This window comes from Diorhabda carinulata, chromosome 7 (assembly GCF_026250575.1).
Source record: "Diorhabda carinulata isolate Delta chromosome 7, icDioCari1.1, whole genome shotgun sequence".
Taxonomy (NCBI): Eukaryota; Metazoa; Arthropoda; class Insecta; order Coleoptera; family Chrysomelidae; genus Diorhabda; species Diorhabda carinulata.
In genome coordinates, this window is record NC_079466.1 from 24,215,214 (window position 1) to 24,234,871 (window position 19,658).

Sequence of the window (19,658 nt, forward strand, 5' to 3'; positions counted from 1 at the left end):
CAAAACTATACTAAAATTTTACGTAGATTTCAAAAATGTATGAATATACAGGGTAGTCTGTACAAAATAACGAAGTTACAGTCAATTTCCGGTAGAACCGGAAGTCGGCCATCTTTGAAAATATTCTAGTTAAAAAGATCGTATACGAAAACACAAAATTTGAGAATTTTCATTATTTTACTATAAGTATTCTGCTATATATACAGATAGTTTTAACTCATCCAACTTTGAACACTTTTTATACACACCCTGTATAGAATAAGAAATTTTTCAATATAGATTTAAATACGTCTGACTTTTATAAAAGCAACCGAACAGAAATTATTTTCATATTTTTAAGGGTGTCCTCGTAAAAAAATAATTTATAAGGATCTGCAATTTTTTATAAAAAAATTAATAACTCGAAAAGTAAGCATTTTTCGAAAAAAGTTTTTAGACAAAACTATACTAAAATTTTACGTAGATTTCAAAAATGTATGAATATACAGGGTAGTCTATACAAAATAACGAAGTTACAGTCAATTTCCGGTAGAACCGGAAGTCGGCCATCTTTGAAAATATTCTAGTTAAAAAGATCGTATACGAAAACACAAAATTTGAGAATTTTCATTATTTTACTATAAGTATTCTGCTATATATACAGATAGTTTTAACTCATCCAACTTTGAACACTTTTTATACACACCCTGTATAGAATAAGAAATTTTTCAATATAGATTTAAATACGTCTGACTTTTATAAAAGCAACCGAACAGAAATTATTTTCATATTTTTAAGGGTGTCTTCGTAAAAAAATAATTTATAAGGATCTGCAATTTTTTATAAAAAAATTAATAACTCGAAAAGTAAGCATTTTTCGAAAAAAGTTTTTAGACAAAACTATACTAAAATTTTACGTAGATTTCAAAAATGTATGAATATACAGGGTAGTCTATACAAAATAACGAAGTTACAGTCAATTTCCGGTAGAACCGGAAGTCGGCCATCTTTGAAAATATTCTAGTTAAAAAGATCGTATACGAAAACACAAAATTTGAGAATTTTCATTATTTTACTATAAGTATTCTGCTATATATACAGATAGTTTTAACTCATCCAACTTTGAACACTTTTTATACACACCCTGTATAGAATAAGAAATTTTTCAATATAGATTTAAATACGTCTGACCTTGATAAAAGCAACCGAATAGAAATTATTTTCATATATTTAAGGGTGTCCTCGAAAAAAAATAATTTATAAGGGTCTGCAACGGTCAAATTTTTTACAAAAGAATTAATAACTCAAAAAGTACGCATTTTTCGAAAAAAGTTTTTAGACAAAACTATACTAAAATTTTACGTAGATTTCAAAAATGTATGAATATACAGGGTAGTCTGTACAAAATAACGAAGTTACAGTCAATTTCCGGTAGAACCGGAAGTCGGCCATCTTTGAAAATATTCTAGTTAAAAAGATCGTATACGAAAACACAAAATTTGAGAATTTTCATTATTTTACTATAAGTATTCTGCTATATATACAGATAGTTTTAACTCATCCAACTTTGAACACTTTTTATACACACCCTGTATAGAATAAGAAATTTTTCAATATAGATTTAAATACGTCTGACCTTGATAAAAGCAACCGAACAGAAATTATTTTCATATATTTAAGGGAATCCTCGTAAAAAAATAATTTATAAGGGTCTGCAACGGTCAAATTTTTTACAAAAAAATTAATAACTCAAAAAGTACGCATTTTTCGAAAAAAGTTTTCGGACAAAACTATACCAAAATTTTACGTAGATTTAAAAAATGTATTAATATATAGGGTGTTCTATTCAAAATAACGAAGTTACAGTCGATTTCCGATAGAACCGGAAGTCGGACATCTTTGAAAATATTTTAATTGAAAAGATCGTATCCGAAAACCTAAACGTAGAAATTTTCATGATTTTACTACAAGTATTTTGCCATATACAGATAGTTTTAACTTATCCTGGGACACCGTATATACTGATAAGTATTAAAAAAACCACCGTTCACTCACTATTCCATTATCTGAGCAAAGACGTAGTAAAAATCATTTCAACGTAGTCCATTGTAAATGTGAACCAATTGTTTCATATATTTTTAAATATCAATCCTATTCGTACACGTAAAAAGCTTCAGAATTACATTTTCAGTTGTTGAATTTCTTCGAAAGCAGAAATATTATTCTGGTAGCGCAAAATCGGAAAACGACGCCAAATAGTCGCGCCAGAACTCCTCGTCGATTCAAGTGATATTCGTAAACTTTTGTAGGAAACCAGTGCTGCGATATTCCTTTCAAATGTAGTGGTTTTAATTGATGTAATCAAAGTGTAATTTCTCTTTTTTTCATATAATGTGGAATACGAAGTAAGTGATCGTAAAAAAATTTCATTTGACATATGACAGTTGACGTAAGAACATAGTAAATCCGATATATATTACAAAACATTATAATTTATCGCGATTTTTATCTTTAGTCCAGGAATTTTTGTTAAAAAAAACCACTGCAAGGTATAAAAAATCGTGTAGTCGCGAAAAATACAGGGTTCGTTCAGAAAATCACAAAATAAAATAAATTTCATGACAGATTTCTTTCCTAGATCTGTCAATTTTCAGACAAAGTGTAGACAAGAGAGAAAAATGGCCAGCCAACTCAAAAGTGATGAATTTTTGAAACACGACACATTTACCTGTCGTCTTTCCTTTGTTGAAAACATACCTGTAGTCGTCCATCTTGATTCTATACCTACTAATCAGTCAAAAGTGATTGTCAATGTCAAAATTAAGTTTTGACAGCTCTAAAAAAGAAGTTTGTGGTGCGATTTTTAAAATTTTGTGATTCCTGCACTAAATTCTCTAGTTTACTTTAATTTGACTCGTTGATTTTCATTTTAAGGTACTAAAACTACTTAAATTCTTTACAAATGAAACACACCTGCTTAAAAGGGATGTTTTTGATGACTAATATTCTATTTTGATTAAAAAACAAAATTATAAATCAAATGAATATATAATTTAGTGAATAGTGAAGTGTATAATTAAATTACGTATATTACTGAATTTTTAAGGGTTTTTAAATGATCCAACGGGTATTTAAGCATCACAAGTGATGAAAAATGGACGAACCGATAAGATTAAAAAACCGGTAGCGAAACAAACCGAAACTGTTCGTTTTAATGGCAATTACAGTCTACAAAAAAAAATTTCCCGTCCACCGAATTGATTATGCTCAATTCACGAATAAAAATGTCTTACTTTCGATATAAGGGGTCGATGAGCTGAAACAATGATATTTTTGTTATGGGTAGATTGCAGATTTAATTATAGATAATTTCTAATGACCATTTGAAACGGAATTCGCCTTGTTTTTAATTAACTGTAGAATGATTAATGTACTTTATCTTTATTCCAATACAAAATAACAAAACTAAAGCGAAAATATAGTAAATAGATTCATATCGAAGAGAAAAAGTATGTATTGAAACTAAGCATGATGAAAAATTTCTGTGATTGGGTCACCCCCTAATATCTCGGTTAATTTTCAAGCAAATTGATAGGTAAAAACGTAGATTTATAGGAAATTTCATAACCTATAAGTGTATAAACGTTTTAAATTTCTTTAGACTTTTATTTTTTAAAGGGCGACGTTTAAAGGGTTCGAAAATAGTATCAGTCATACGTTAGGGTACGATTCGGAAGGTCATATCTCAGTTGTTTTAGATGTTACGAAAATTTTGGAAAAATTAGAATGTTTGTTAAAAAAAATACTAACTTTTTGTTCCCTATCAATTTTTACGTATATCTCATAGTTTTTCAGAAATTTTGAACAAAGTAGAATTTTTTAAAAATTTCGAAAATGACTTTTCGACTTTAAACATAATTTTTTTCGAAATTATGCGTTCTAAATGGTTGAAAATCACCAGAAATCATTATTAGTACGTGAGTAAAATGAAAAATCACTAGATTATATATTAATTGCAATTGGGGTACTATTACTAAGGGTTGAATTAAGGTTTTTTTTAGAACAAAAAAATATAAATCGATTTTATTTCGACCATAACTTTCTTTGTTTTTATACTAGAAAGTTCTACTAGGTCTCATTTTAAAGCTTTTTAAAAGTACTTTGAAAAATGTTATATACAATTACATCGAAAACTTGATCGTTTTTCCGTTATTCAACGTTGAATTTTTAAAAAAAATTTCATTCGATAAAAACATTGAACTTCCAATAAATCATAACTCGATTTGTATTCTACCTAAAGCAAATTTGAAAGAAACATTCTTTTTATTTTTTCATAAACTTCATTTTTGTATCTCACACTTTTTCTGATAAAACCAAAAGTTTTTGAGTTATTAATGAAAAATCGATTAAAAACGTGGTTTTTTTCAAAAAATATTTCGATCGCGCATAACTAAAAAACTATTGATTTTTCAAAAAAAATACTGAGAACATTTTTTGCTCAAAATATCGATTTCTATCAATTTCCGCGGTTACTTTTAATATAAAAATTTTTCACCCCCTAGTTGGGGTGGAACTCACCTCAAAATTCCATTAAAATCGATGCAGGTGCAGGGAAATCGGAGGTGAAAACCTTGGTAGCCCGGACTACTAATTTTGAATCAACAATTACCTCAAATAAAAAAGAAATTTTATCAAAAGCTGTTGCGCAATTTCACTTTTTTGCTCTGGAGAATTTTCCCGAAATTTGATTCGGAAATTATTCTTCATTCTTAATGTCCTTCTCGACTATAACGAGCTATTCTTATTTCAAAGTATTAAGTCTGGTTCTCGTTAATTTTTAGCTGCGACAAACTCCGTTTATTTCATTCATTATACCGGTTTTTGTGTCGAGAGAAAAGGCTCTAATTAATCAAAAATCAAACCGAATTTAAAACTAAAACCCCAACAGAAACTAAAAAAATTAGATAACTTGATTGATATAATTAAAAACGACAATTACACACCAATACGTCTTAATATATCATAGATTTAGATAGTACGACATTTTCCCAATTTTTTTCTGTACCGGGTGGACAAATAAAAGCTAAATTATAATAGTGGCCTCGAAAAACAGTTTGAAATTATTTTTATTTCCACAAATTTACTCAATTAAGTGACACTTTATATACGAAAAATCGAGTTCTGCGCATTTTTCATTTTTTCAAATGGAACGTGGGGGAGAGTGGGACAGTTTTTTTACAAGTCCGGTTCCGCTAAGCCGACTCTGAAAAAGATTTTGTCCAGCAATACAAAATATGCAAATTTGAAGATCCAGTCCAAAAAATACGATTCTTTCCAGGTTCGGGATTATTTTTTGTGATTTTTCTTATAATCAGTGAAAAAAACCAGAAAAAATTTGAAAAAATTAATGAAATCTTTATTGGAATCGATAGAACGATCAGTATAATTTAATATTTCAAGATGATTTCATGCAAATTTTGGCCGCGGCTTCGTTTTAAATAAATAAGGTTCAATTTTGGCACATTCTCCCCAACATATCGGCCGTTATTTCACGAATAAATGCTTCAATATTGGCGTCAATCGTTTCTAATTTATCCCCGTGGACATTACCCTTAACATGACCCCACAAGAAATAGTCCAAAGGTGTTAAATCACACGATTTAAGCGGCCCAAACGTGAGAGAAACTGTTCGCCGAAGACGGCCCTCAGTTCGGCCATTGTTTCACGTGGCGTGTGACACGTGACATGTCCACATGTCAGTTATGTCCAAGTCTTCCATTTCGGGCAAAAAAAATCGTCAATCATCACACGGTGGCACTCGCCATTCACAGTAACGTTCCGGCTATTTTTCGTAGATTAATTATAGTATTTTACTCGCTACCATAATTCTAATTCCTTTGATGGATTACAAACTTAATCTTTATGATTTACGATAACTATCTAAATAATAAATCATCATTTTTTCGGTCTAATATATATACTAAAATCCTCATTCCATTGGACATAACCAAATTTAGATATTATGCATTCGAATGAATCATTTATTAGCTGTCCGTTGTAGGAAATTAATATTTTAATATAGGAGGGATCAACCCTACGAGGATTTTTTCATTAAACAGTTCGTATTGCGGTTGTAAAGATTTATATGTCGTGGTACGGCAAAGCTTCCAGAATTTGTTTAGTTAAGTCTAAGTTAAGTCGAAAATTCAAAGCAATGTTTGTTTTTGAAGATAAAATTATCATCTTCCCGCACGTTCCCACAGAGCTAAGTGGAGGAATACGAAAAAAAACGTCGCGACTTCTTCATCAAAACAATCTGCAAACTCATTCCGCACTGTCCGTAAAAAGTTTCTAACCAAAAACAACATTCCAGTGTTATATCATCCACCTTATTCGCCGGATCTTACACCGCGCGACTCATTATTAGCTCCTGAGGTCAAATCTGCATTGGAAAATAGATGTGAAGGAAAAACCGGCGCGCGTTCTGAAGGAACTGACTAAAAAGAACTTTCTGCGCTGTTTCGAATAATGGAAAATAAAATCTCTCGTTATTTATTAACCGCACCTCGTATATACGTCCATAAATAAACCAGTAGTCACTGAGGGCCGAATCTGGATTATACGATGGTTGAGGAAGCAATTAGAAGTGGAATTCTTTCGATTTAATCATAGTTGTCATCGATTTGTGAATCGGTGCATTGTTTTGTTGAAACTTCGACGTTTTTCCTTGAATTTTGCATCCAACAACGATCTTTTGTGCTTGGGAGGTGGTTCACCGGCTGCAGTCCACTCAGATGATGATCGTTTCGATTCCGAAGTGAACTGATGAATCCAAATTTCATCCATTCTTCTTATATCTTCATTAACCTAACCTAATCAATTTGTGGTTTTGTTTTCTGTAGTAACCACTTCAATTGGACCACCAAAACCTTCACCATCATCGTCAAGACCCAAGTCTTGCAAAATACGGTGTAACGACGTTTGTGGAATGGCTAGTTCCAAAGAACGACGAGGAATGGACAAACCTGGGTTTTCTTCAACACTTTGGGCTACAGCAGCGATATTCTCAGTTGTTCTTGAGCGACGTGCACGGGTTTTATTCTTCACATCACTAACTTGTCCCAACAGCTCAAATTTTTCCACCAATTTCTGTATTGCGGTCCGAGAAGGTGTTTCACGTCGACCCAAAAATGTTTTAGTTTTACGAACCGTCTCTGCCAAACTTTCACCATTTTTATAGTGAATTTTAATAATTTCAATGCGTTGTTGAAAAGTGTATCGTTCCATTTCTATTAATGGCGTAGTTTCTACTTGTCAAATGTCAAAAAATGACAGCTTCAAAAGTGACATTTACCGAAATAGCGGGCTGTTCAAAATAACACCTCTTATTAGAAAACTCTTTAGTAGTTTCACTTAAACGGCTGTCACTTTTTTATTACCAATCGAAACGTCATGAAATTTGACGCGTAGTTATTTGAAAGTTGGTACTTCGTGAACGTCGTACGGATTTGACAGTGGCAACGCCATCTGTGTGTCAGTTACACGATATATCGATATGAAAGCTTGTTATTGTTATTTTCCTTTACGTTTATTCGATTTACTCATATTTAATCATACATGTTCCTCGGAATCGTTCTTATAAGTTGAAGAATAAACTGAAACAATAAAGCAGCTCCTGCAAACTCGACGGAAAAGTTAAAGTTCGTTTATTGCACAAATCCTGGAGTTTACGAAACTCTGTTCGCATCACAATTCTGTTTATTTAGGTCAGTGGAAACTCCTTACATGGTACATAGAAGAATTTTATTAAAAAATAACGTTAAATTTGAAAACTCACTTTCGGCTTTCGCGTTCTGTAGCTCCACAGACAATCAGAGATTTCATTCAATCGCAATTTCTTCGGATTCTATATAATAAAATTAGTAATTTCTTTCAGAGGAACTATTCTCTTTGAATTCGCATCGTTTTCTTTTATTAACTCATTGAAACATGTGTTTTCAACTCGAAATATCGAACTCGATCAATTTTGATATTTCAAATATTCAAAATCTCGAAATACCACGATTTAATCCTGACGAAACTATTAATAATAATCAAATTATTAACAGCAAATGTTTTGGAAATTATTTTGTTAGCTCGAGGATCCATTTGGTGGATTATCTTCGCTGTTAAGGGTCTATTGGTAGAAATTGAAATGTCCACATCTTGTATCCCATGACGAATTGACGTTTCCGTCACCACTACGTTGATTTTTTGTTCTGAACGACCTCTACGAGCTCCAATCGAACCAATACTTTCTAATTCTTCATGTTTACTAGCTCCCAACCGTCAACGGCTTCTTCCGGCCAGTTCTCTCCAACTATTCTTTCTAGATCTTCTACATAATCTTCTATCCATGGACGGTTTCTTTTCCTTTTCGCTTCTTCTTCTATTAATAAGGATTTTTTTCAACCAACGTCGTATTCTATAGTTTCAGGAAGCTCTTTGAGACTTAAAAAGTTGTCGGGCTCCATTTTTAACATCCCCTTTCGAACCGATTGGTTCTGGTTATTTGGCCAACCGCTGATGGTGGAATTGATTCATTTCAGGAGTGTACATATGAAGGAAATCGAAAAGAACTGATTTAGATCTTCAAACAAATGATAAAGTATCTGATAACTGTCCAAAATCCTAGAAATATCTACCAAATAACATGGAAAAAGGACCTTCGTTGATTGTTCTAGAAAATCTCCTGATTTAACATCCTTTGATTCCTTTATGTCTTTGTACAATCCTTCACGAATCACCCGAAGAGAAAATAGCGAAGGCTCTAACGAAAAGGTTTATTTTTGAGCAGATATTGAGCTACCAGCACGAACATCGATATAAAATGAAATATTAGAGGACGTTCATAATGATTCTGATGATCTAAGTGATTTTTTCCACGTTGGAATGTTAATAAATGATATGTATTCAGTAAGGAAATTTTCTCCATTCCATTTAAAGGAAATTTTATGGTAATTTTATTCAGTAGAAACATCGGAAAGGAAACTGCGAATTGGTTCATACCGGTTCAATCAAATTTCATGAAAATAACGAAAATCCTCGACCATCATACGGTGGGTTATAACAAGAAAGTTTTCTTCCATTTTCCTTTCGTTCAAATCTCATACGAAGATTCTTTCCATTAGAAAAATCAGTATTTGCCGATAAACACTATCTAATGAAAAATTCCAGGAGTCCAGATTGAATTACGAATATAGTGATACAAAAATCAACGGGATTGAAATCTGGGAATCTTCAAGGCCAGTAAAAAGTGGAAAGCACGACCTTTAACGATGAAAATACATGGCAAGCAAATTCAGAAAACTATTTTGTAGATGTGAAACGCGACACAACGACATTCACGAATAACATCAAGTTTTTTTGAGGTTAAGTAGAATTTAGTAAACAAATGACGTCACTGACATCTCTACAACTGTCAAGATCGAGTGCCTGTACGTGATTTGCTGCGAATTATCAAAATTTCGCGACTATTAACTCCGAAGTTTGAAATATCTAATTTTCTACGTGTAGGGTCTGAAACTCGGGGCAATCTGTCGATGAGGATGCTGCAACTAAATGTTTTAACTTTTATTCAAATTTGAATGGAAATTGATTGGAAACACCGTCTGTTTCCACTAAAATCGTCTCGAGACTTATAAACTGAATAGGAAACAATTTGGTTATAGCTGAGGTCATAAACATATCAAAAGGTAGTTTATTAACAATTAAGCATGAACATTTAACCGCGAGAAAGCTTTTTTCAAAATGGGCGCGCAATTATACACAGTCGATCAGAAACAACAACGAATTGATGATTCAAAGCAGCGTTACTTTATTCTGTGATCAAAATGATCATCATCTGATTGGATTACAGCCGGTGAAACGCGTCCAAAACCAGCTGGGAAGGTTGAGGCTTCAATATTTCGTGATAAGCGTATTAAAAACCAAGGAAAAACGTCACCAGGACAATGCACCGATTCACAAGTCGGTTAAATTGAACGAATTACATTTCTAATCGCTTCATCATCCACCGTATAGTCCAGATCCGGCATTTAGTGACTACTGGCTACTCGTTGATTTGAAAAAAATTGGCGACGTTAAGAAATTTATCTCAAATGAAGAAGAAATTGTTAAAACTGAGTTGGAACGATTGGATTGCTCTTGGGGGAGAGAAAAATCACACGACTTGAGCAGTTGATGTGATACTTAGGAGTAAAGCAAAAAAATATGTGAAAAAAATGATCTTAATTTTTAAAAAGAAACCAAAACTAGATAGAGATGGGAAGGAATCTGGAGACAGAGCATCCAGCATTTACTCCGGACTTTGCACCTTCAGATCACTGTTTATTCAGATCCATGGCGAAATGTTTGTACCCAAAGGAAATGTTTAAAATGCATCTAAGTCAAAAGTATGACCTAACCAAGGTTTCAAAGAGTTTACTAAACGTTGGGGTAAAGATATTGAATACTATGGACAATTTGTATCATTATTTAATGAAAAAATTAGACATAAAGTAGTGGAAATAAGTTCAAAATGTCTAAAATTCGACGTTACTCAACAATATCTTGGAGTCCAACAAACATTCTTTCTGTAGACAAATTTTAAAGTCAATATACGACAAATTTTTCATTCATTCCACAGGGAGTAGTCTCGGGGTTGAATCTACGAAAATATGTTGAATTCAACCACCGTTTTCATCTTTTTTCGCGATACATAAGCTGTTTTGGTTAATATATTTTGAAATATAAGATTCTCGCTAGTTTTAAACCGAACCAAGGAAACTTTTGAGCAAAATCAATATTTAGTTAGGTTATGTTATAACCTATTTCACTCACAGACACCGAAACATAACATACACCGACCCCAATAGCAAACCAAATAGGATGCACAGGATTATGCTAATAAATCGGATTGAGCTACCTCTAGAATTGTAAATTATCCGATAAACTCACGTCAACAGCGAGAATATTAATTTACAGACGTTCGTTGATTGAAAAAAAAAAACAGTACACAGTAGACAGATCGATCGTTCAATTTTCCACCACAAAACAATCAAGAGTTTCCCCATTTATGAATCAACAAAATCTGAAATTTCTTCGGCAACAGATGTCTTATAAACAAAGTGTTTCGTATACTTAACCTCAAAGTTTATATTTCCCCGAAAATCCGAAATCAAATTCGACTATATTCGCTTGAAAACTGTATTTGAAATTGAAATAGATTTAAATGAAAACAGGACTACCACATACACTTTTCCTCCTCATTGCTGGAAAATCTTTGACCGCCGAGCTATTCGTTCAAGTCTAGGAACAGAAAATAATCCGAGAGGACTAAGTCTGGTGGCTGAGGTGCATGAAATAACAATTCAAACTTCACCAAACCGGTTCCAAAGAAGACAAAGACCGTTTTGGGATGCGCGTGGAATAATTCCCATTAAAACCTCGTATTTCATTAACAGGACGTTTATATATGAAAATTTTTGAGTTTATCTTGTAGAAATAAATAAGAATCGTTAAATTTATTTTTATTATTGGGTTATAATATAATTAAATAAATATTTATGGCCGTGGAGATCCGTTGAAGTTTACTTAATATCAGCTTTGTCTAGAATTAACATGGTGGTTGTTTACAGACGGCATTGCTCCCTGCGGATCATACCACTGCTGATGATAATGTTGTTTGACTTCAACCCCTTGACGTATGCTACAAAGGCGCACATCCCGAATATGGAATATTTAGGTTTGCTTTTACTTTTGACATGCATGACACATCAATTTACATTTCGTTATTTGCTTCGCAATCATTTAGATGCGTATTTGGTTTTAATTTCAACTCGAATGTGTTTTTGATTATTACTATTCATCACGTATCACAATCATAAGTAGAAAATTTTATAATTATATAATACTAGTCATAATAGATGCTAAATTCTGAGAAACGGCAACAACGATGTCAATATGTCAAAGCTGTCGTTGTCAACTTCAAGTTTGACGTATTGAACGTACTCAAAACGTATTGTCAAACGAGTGCTGTTCGAATTGTTTATAGACATTTTGAAATCGAACTCATACGTTTTTTCTTATAAATACAGTGCGTTAATAAAATCAAGTGATTAATATTTCAAATTCAGGTTATCTGTAGAAATCTACGAGGTTTGAAAGATAGAGAAAAAGTTTTTCAAGTTTTGAGATATGGTAATATTGATGTGAACGTGTCAAAGCTGTCATTGTCAACTTGAATTTTGACATATTGAACGTACTCAAAAAGTATTGTCATACGAGTGTTTTTTGAATTGTTCATAGACATTTTGAAATCGAACTCATACGTTTTTTCTTATAAATACAGTGCGTTAATAAAATCAAGTGATTAATATTTCAAATTCAGGTTATCTGTAGAAATCTACGAGGTTTTAAAGATAGAGAAAAAGTTTTTCAGGTTTTGAGATATGGTAATATTGATGTGAACGTGTCAAAGCTGTCATTGTCAACTTGAAGTTTGACATATTGAACGTACTCAAAACGTATTGTCAAACGAGTGCTGTTCGAATTGTTTATAGACATTTTGAAATCGAACTCATACGTTTTTTCTTATAAATACAGTGCGTTAATAAAATCAAGTGATTAATATTTCAAATTCAGGTTATCTGTAGAAATCTACGAGGTTTGAAAGATAGAGAAAAAGTTTTTCAAGTTTTGAGATATGGTAATATTGATGTGAACGTGTCAAAGCTGTCATTGTCAACTTGAATTTTGACATATTGAACGTACTCAAAAAGTATTGTCATACGAGTGTTTTTTGAATTGTTTATAGACATTTTGAAATCGAACTCATACGTTTTTTCTTATAAATACAGTGCGTTAATAAAATCAAGTGATTAATATTTCAAATTCAGGTTATCTGTAGAAATCTACGAGGTTTGAAAGATAGAGAAAAAGTTTTTCAAGTTTTGAGATATGGTAATATTGATGTGAACGTGTCAAAGCTGTCATTGTCAACTTGAAGTTTGACATATTGAACGTACTCAAAACGTATTGTCATACGAGTGCTGTTCGAATTGTTTATAGACATTTTGAAATCGAATTCATACGTTTTTTCTTATAAATACAGTGCGTTAATAAAATCAAGTGATTAATATTTCAAATTCAGGTTATCTGTAGAAATCTACGAGGTTTTAAAGATAGAGAACAAGTTTTTCAGGTTTTGAGATATGGTAATATTGATGTGAACGTGTCAAAGCTGTCATTGTCAACTTGAAGTTTGACATATTGAACGTACTCAAAACGTATTGTCAAACGAGTGCTGTTCGAATTGTTTATAGACATTTTGAAATCGAATTCATAGGTTTTTTCTTATAAATACAGTGCGTTAATAAAATCAAGTGATTAATATTTCAAATTCAGGTTATCTGTAGAAATCTACGAGGTTTGAAAGATAGAGAAAAAGTTTTTCAAGTTTTGAGATATGGTAATATTGATGTGAACGTGTCAAAGCTGTCATTGTCAACTTGAAGTTTGACATATTGAACGTACTCAAAACGTATTGTCATACGAGTGTTTTTTGAATTGTTTATAGACATTTTGAAATCGAATTCATACGTTTTTTCTTATAAATACAGTGCGTTAATAAAATCAAGTGATTAATATTTCAAATTCAGGTTATCTGTAGAAATCTACGAGGTTTGAAAGATAGAGAAAAAGTTTTTCAAGTTTTGAGATATGGTAATATTGATGTGAACGTGTCAAAGCTGTCATTGTCAACTTGAAGTTTGACATATTGAACGTACTCAAAACGTATTGTCATACGAGTGTTTTTTGAATTGTTTATAGACATTTTGAAATCGAATTCATACGTTTTTTCTTATAAATACAGTGCGTTAATAAAATCAAGTGATTAATATTTCAAATTCAGGTTATCTGTAGAAATCTACGAGGTTTGAAAGAGAGAGAAAAAGTTGAATTCAAATTTTGAGATATGGTAATATTGATGTGAACGTGTCAAAGCTGTCATTGTCAACTTGAATTTTGACATATTGAACGTACTCAAAAAGTATTATCATACGAGTGTTTTTTGAATTGTTCATAGACATTTTGAAATCGAACTCATACGTTTTTTCTTATAAATACAGTGCGTTAATAAAATCAAGTGATTAATATTTCAAATTGAGGTTATCTGTAGAAATCTACGAGGTTTGAAAGAGAGAGAAAAAGTTATTCAGGTTTTGAGATATGATAATATTGATGTGAACATGTCAAAGCTGTCATTGTCAACTTGAAGTTTGACGTATTGAACGTACTCAAAACGTATTGTCATACGAGTGCTGTTTGAGTTGTTTACACGGAATTAAAGTCAATTATCAAATAGTGCAAAATAAGTTAACGAAATTCAAATTTAATTAACGCGTCATGATGAAGATTTTAAATACAAGGAGCTTCGAAATGCTTTTCACAACAATTCAAGCACCAACCCTCGTTTTATAACAATTTATTTTCGATATAAAAATGTTTTGTGTTCATTTAGACTTTTCACCACTAGAAAGGTTTTTAATCTGTCTTTTGTGTATTGTAATTATTGAATTTCCGAATGAAAACTCATTTAGTAAGCGGATTCAATAGGGAAACAACAAAAATAACGATTCAATAGCGATGAAATAGAGTTAATTGATGAATCAACGATTGAAATTGACAAACATCGCACGTACACTGTTGTCGATATTAATTACTCGAGATTTCACACCTAGTGTTGGTTAATTTTCATATAAACTTGGATGTGAATAAAATTACTTAGATCAAGATGTAATTCTCGATCTTCCCCCGTATCTCTAATGGAAATAATAATTTGGTTTGGTTTGTATACGATGCGGCGTTCGAAATTTTAGTAGTGTATCTAATTTTCCCACGCTTGGCAACTCCATCGTTTTTATTACTGCACTAAATATTTTCTGCATTGCAGCTACAGCATGTACGTCAAGTTATTTTCAACAGATATCATTATTAAACACAGAAATAATGTGGAAAATTCTAATAATTTGATTGCAAATAATGTAATCACAAATAGAATCGATAATTATTCGTATTCCAATGACTGAAAGTGCTATTTTTTAGACGACGCATAAGGAAAAACAAATAATTTCAGAAAATGAAAAATTTAAGGTTACGCAGAATCATCGAAGCGCAACTGTCAACTGTCAACATTGAAGCGTCTACTTCAGAGCGTTCGGAAAGTGTTTTGCAGTACGGAACTGTCATTTTCAGTACACGGAACACTCGAAACGTAACTTTCGGTATGTAAATGAATACAGAACGAAGATGGCGTCGTCTAAAACATAAATTTTAGATGAATTAGATTTAGGAAAACTTGACGATTAGACGTTGATATATTTGACACATAAGAAACAGTTTATTAACTTTTGTTTACGTATTAGAAACGAAAATATTGAGGTTATATTTTCATTAAAGAATAACTTTTTTTATAGCCGATTTTTCTATACAAATTTCATGTTTGATGGATGTTTCGCAGGTTCTTTGTGAACGTGTCGATTCGTGTCAAAATAAGGTAAAACTCCCGTTCAAATTTTCGATTTATAAGACATTTTTCAGCTTATAAATAAATATGGAAAATGTAAATGGATAGCAATTCGGTTCTCTAAACACAGTTAAAAATTCCTGCATCAATATCTTTGCATATTCAATGTATATTTACACATAAAACGCTTCATCTTGTATTCTCCAAGACAAAACAGTAATCGGTGGTGGTTTTCGATTCTTTTAGCATTTCAATTACCAAAACAAAACAGTCATATTATTTGCTTTCAACGATTCCTCGAATAAAATCATTTCTTTCGCCGTAAAAAAATTGTAGGCCACGATAAATCAAAAACGTGTAGATGTTTCGATTAACAATCTATGTATTATGTGGAAATGTTTAAAGTTTTCTGTTAATTAAGAACATATTTATGACATAGTATGATTGGAGTGGAGTAAAGCCTCAGAAAAACTAAGCATTTTCCAAGCATAAATTCATGCTATTGGAAAATTTCTCCGTTTGAATCTATCGCAAACAAAATCATCAATCATATTATTTGCTTTCAACGATTCCTCGAATAAAATCATTTCTTTCGCCGTAAAAAAATTGTAGGCCACGATAAATCAAAAACGTGTAGATGTTTCGATTAACAATCTATGTATTATGTGGAAATGTTTAAAGTTTTCTGTTAATTAAGAACATATTTATGACATAGTACGATTGGAGTGGAGTAAAGCCTCAGAAAAACTAAGCATTTTCCAAGCATAAATTCATGCTATTGGAAAATTTCTCCGGTTGAATCTATCGCAAACAAAATCATCAATCATATTATTTGCTTTCAACGATTCCTCGAATAAAATCATTTCTTTCGCCGTAAAAAATTGTAGGCCACGATAAATCAAAAACGTGTAGATGTTTCGATTAACAATCTATGTATTATGTGGAAATGTTTAAAGTTTTCTGTTAATTAAGAACATATTTATGACATAGTACGATTGGAGTGGAGTAAAGCCTCAGAAAAACTAAGCATTTTCCAAGCATAAATTCATGCTATTGGAAAATTTCTCCGGTTGAATCTATCGCAAACAAAATCATCAATCATATTATTTGCTTTCAACGATTCCTCGAATAAAATCATTTCTTTCGCCGTAAAAAAATTGTAGGCCACGATAAATCAAAAACGTGTAGATGTTTCGATTAACAATCTATGTATTATGTGGAAATGTTTAAAGTTTTCTGTTAATTAAGAACATATTTATGACATAGTACGATTGGAGTGGAGTAAAGCCTCAGAAAAACTAAGCATTTTCCAAGCATAAATTCATGCTATTGGAAAATTTCTCCGGTTGAATCTATCGCAAACAAAATCATCAATCATATTATTTGCTTTCAACGATTCCTCGAATAAAATCATTTCTTTCGCCGTAAAAAAATTGTAGGCCACGATAAATCAAAAACGTGTAGATGTTTCGATTAACAATCTATGTATTATGTGGAAATGTTTAAAGTTTTCTGTTAATTAAGAACATATTTATGACATAGTACGATTGGAGTGGAGTAAAGCCTCAGAAAAACTAAGCATTTTCCAAGCATAAATTCATGCTATTGGAAAATTTCTCCGGTTGAATCTATCGCAAACAAAATCATCAATCATATTATTTGCTTTCAACGATTCCTCGAATAAAATCATTTCTTTCGCCGTAAAAAAATTGTAGGCCACGATAAATCAAAAACGTGTAGATGTTTCGATTAACAATCTATGTATTATGTGGAAATGTTTAAAGTTTTCTGTTAATTAAGAACATATTTATGACATAGTATGATTGGAGTGGAGTAAAGCCTCAGAAAAACTAAGCATTTTCCAAGCATAAATTCATGCTATTGGAAAATTTCTCCGGTTGAATCTATCGCAAACAAAATCATCATCCTATTCGTTAGCTAAGCAACCCTTAGAGCTTTACGCTTCAATAATGAGGACAGACAATCCCCTCCATGGGATCTGAACCCTTCTATGGTATCAGCTATCTGCGGAGTGGGATTGAAAGGATCAGATGTAGGCATTGGGTTTTCCAGACTTGGATTACGAATGCTTCATCGTTCTATTACTCTCTCATAGATTAAAATCGACTGTATATAACCAGACTGGTTAACCTGGTGAAGTTGATTTTACACCGAGTTTCCGGACTGTTATTTGATTTACACAACCGTGTTAAAAGTTTTTTTGATTAAGTATCGATATTTTTCTATGTGTTCCAGCGTCATTATATTGTATACTTCGCTATCTTAAGTACCATTATCGGAAAGATAAATAACTATTTGGGAGTCTTTAACTTGTCAAGAAAATATATTGAAAAGTTTTTTCTCGCCCCGATGATATAATTACGAAATACTTTGTCGGAAAATATGTTACCTTGATAGATAATAGATGTATTAGGTTCGAAGTAATAAATTTTTATTAAAGTTATAGTTAAAAATAGAATGAAAATACATCAATCATTATAGGGAATCGATAAAATATGTCAAGTTTTTATTACAAAATATATAATAGTCCTTAACCCAAAGCGACACCATAAAAACGTGCATTTTTTTCCATATTTAGAAATACCACCCCCGTATAAATCCACGAATGGCTACGAAGAAGAAAGTTCCACCAACCCCCTGTCATTTTGACAGGTACTCATCTTCGTAAACGTCGTAATTTCGCGCGTAGACTAGGGGGTTGTTTTCGGGGGGTTTGTGTTGTCGAAGGGGTTGTTTGTTGTAATTATTTCGTCGTCAATGTTGGTATGATTGTCTGTATGTCTGTATTATGCTGGAGCTGGAGTTTTCTTGGCATCTAGAGCATCCTGGTTGTTTCAGTCTACTTGGTGTTTTTCTGTAGTTCACCAGGTGATCTCCTCTGCGCTCTGGTGGTGTCTATTTTCTTCTCTTTTATCTCCAATGATAGTAGAACGTTTTCTACAGCTTCTATGTAGACTAGGGGGTTGTTTTCGGGGGGTTTGTGTTGTCGAAGGGGTTGTTGTTGTAATTATTTCGTTGTCAGTGTTGGTATGATTGTCTATATGTCTGTATTCTGCTGGAGCTGGAGTTTTCTTGGCATCTAGAGCAACCTGGTTGTTTCAGTCTACTTGGTGCTTTTCTATAGATCACCAGGTGATCTCCTCGACGCTCTGGTGGTGTCTATTTTCTGTAGCTTCCATTTTATTCATATTGATCACCATTCTTTGTGTGGTTTCCAACCGAAACTGTACAGTTTTTGTAGGGAAATTCAATCTTGCTTGTATTTATTCGAATCCGCTGGAAGACCAAAACTAGCGTATGAAGACATGCAGTTGAATTGTTCAAAATTAAACGAACTACCAGAAACTAACGACGAATAGAATGAAGTATTTTATAAACATTTCTTAGTTTCCTTAGTTTAAACAAGACTAAATACAGTTTAGTGGTGATATTGGGGTTAGTTGACGAAAGGTATTAGTACACTAATCCCCCACGACCCTCGCGGTATAGGATAAATGGGGTTTCTGTTTGCGATACGTAATATCTAGCTTCGCCTTTCAAATTGTTGTTCTGACCGAAACTTAAGTGCCGTGACATTGAAGATTGATTATTCCAAGACATGGGCGATTGTATACAAGATGGTTAAGAAGAAGTTTCAACGATAATATTCTACAAACAGAGCTGATTGATGGGGTTTTGAATACTTTAAACGCTTCACTATGAAAATAATCATACAAAACGAAATTTATGAACGAACATAAAATGATTTATCGTACTTTCATTCTCCAAGTGTTAATAATAAGTTAATTAACGATAATTTCAGTCAAATCGTAACATCATCATATTTTTTTACACTTTATGGAAAAGTAGCTGGGAGCTTTAGTAATTTGGCACGCTTTCTACATTTTAAAGTATACAAAATTCGTTATCTGTTTATGTAGAAGCGGTTTCTTCGTCAGTAGCGTTTGTATATCGTCTTCGTTTAGCTTCCAGTGAAGCAAAGGGATCTGTAGATGATTCCGCAGCTGTAGTAAAACGATTAGATCGTTTGGTGGGTTCTAATCAAGTTTCTGTAACTTCTTCATGTTAATTTTATCTATTTATCGATATTTCTTCTCGATATTCTCTTTGT

At 32.3% G+C, this 19,658-nt stretch overlaps 1 protein-coding gene across 1 annotated transcript in view; it reads left to right on the top strand.

Annotated features, from left to right (window-relative positions):
- Positions 1-2,276: 2,276 nt before the first annotated feature.
- Positions 2,277-19,658, top strand: part of LOC130896608 (uncharacterized) — a 63,252-nt gene continuing 45,870 nt past the window's right edge. The window contains exons 1-2 of the mRNA XM_057804804.1: positions 2,277-2,384; positions 11,637-11,743. Coding sequence (XP_057660787.1) covers positions 2,371-2,384; positions 11,637-11,743 — 121 coding nt within the window. The 5' untranslated portion in view covers positions 2,277-2,370. The remainder of the gene's footprint in view (positions 2,385-11,636; positions 11,744-19,658) is intronic.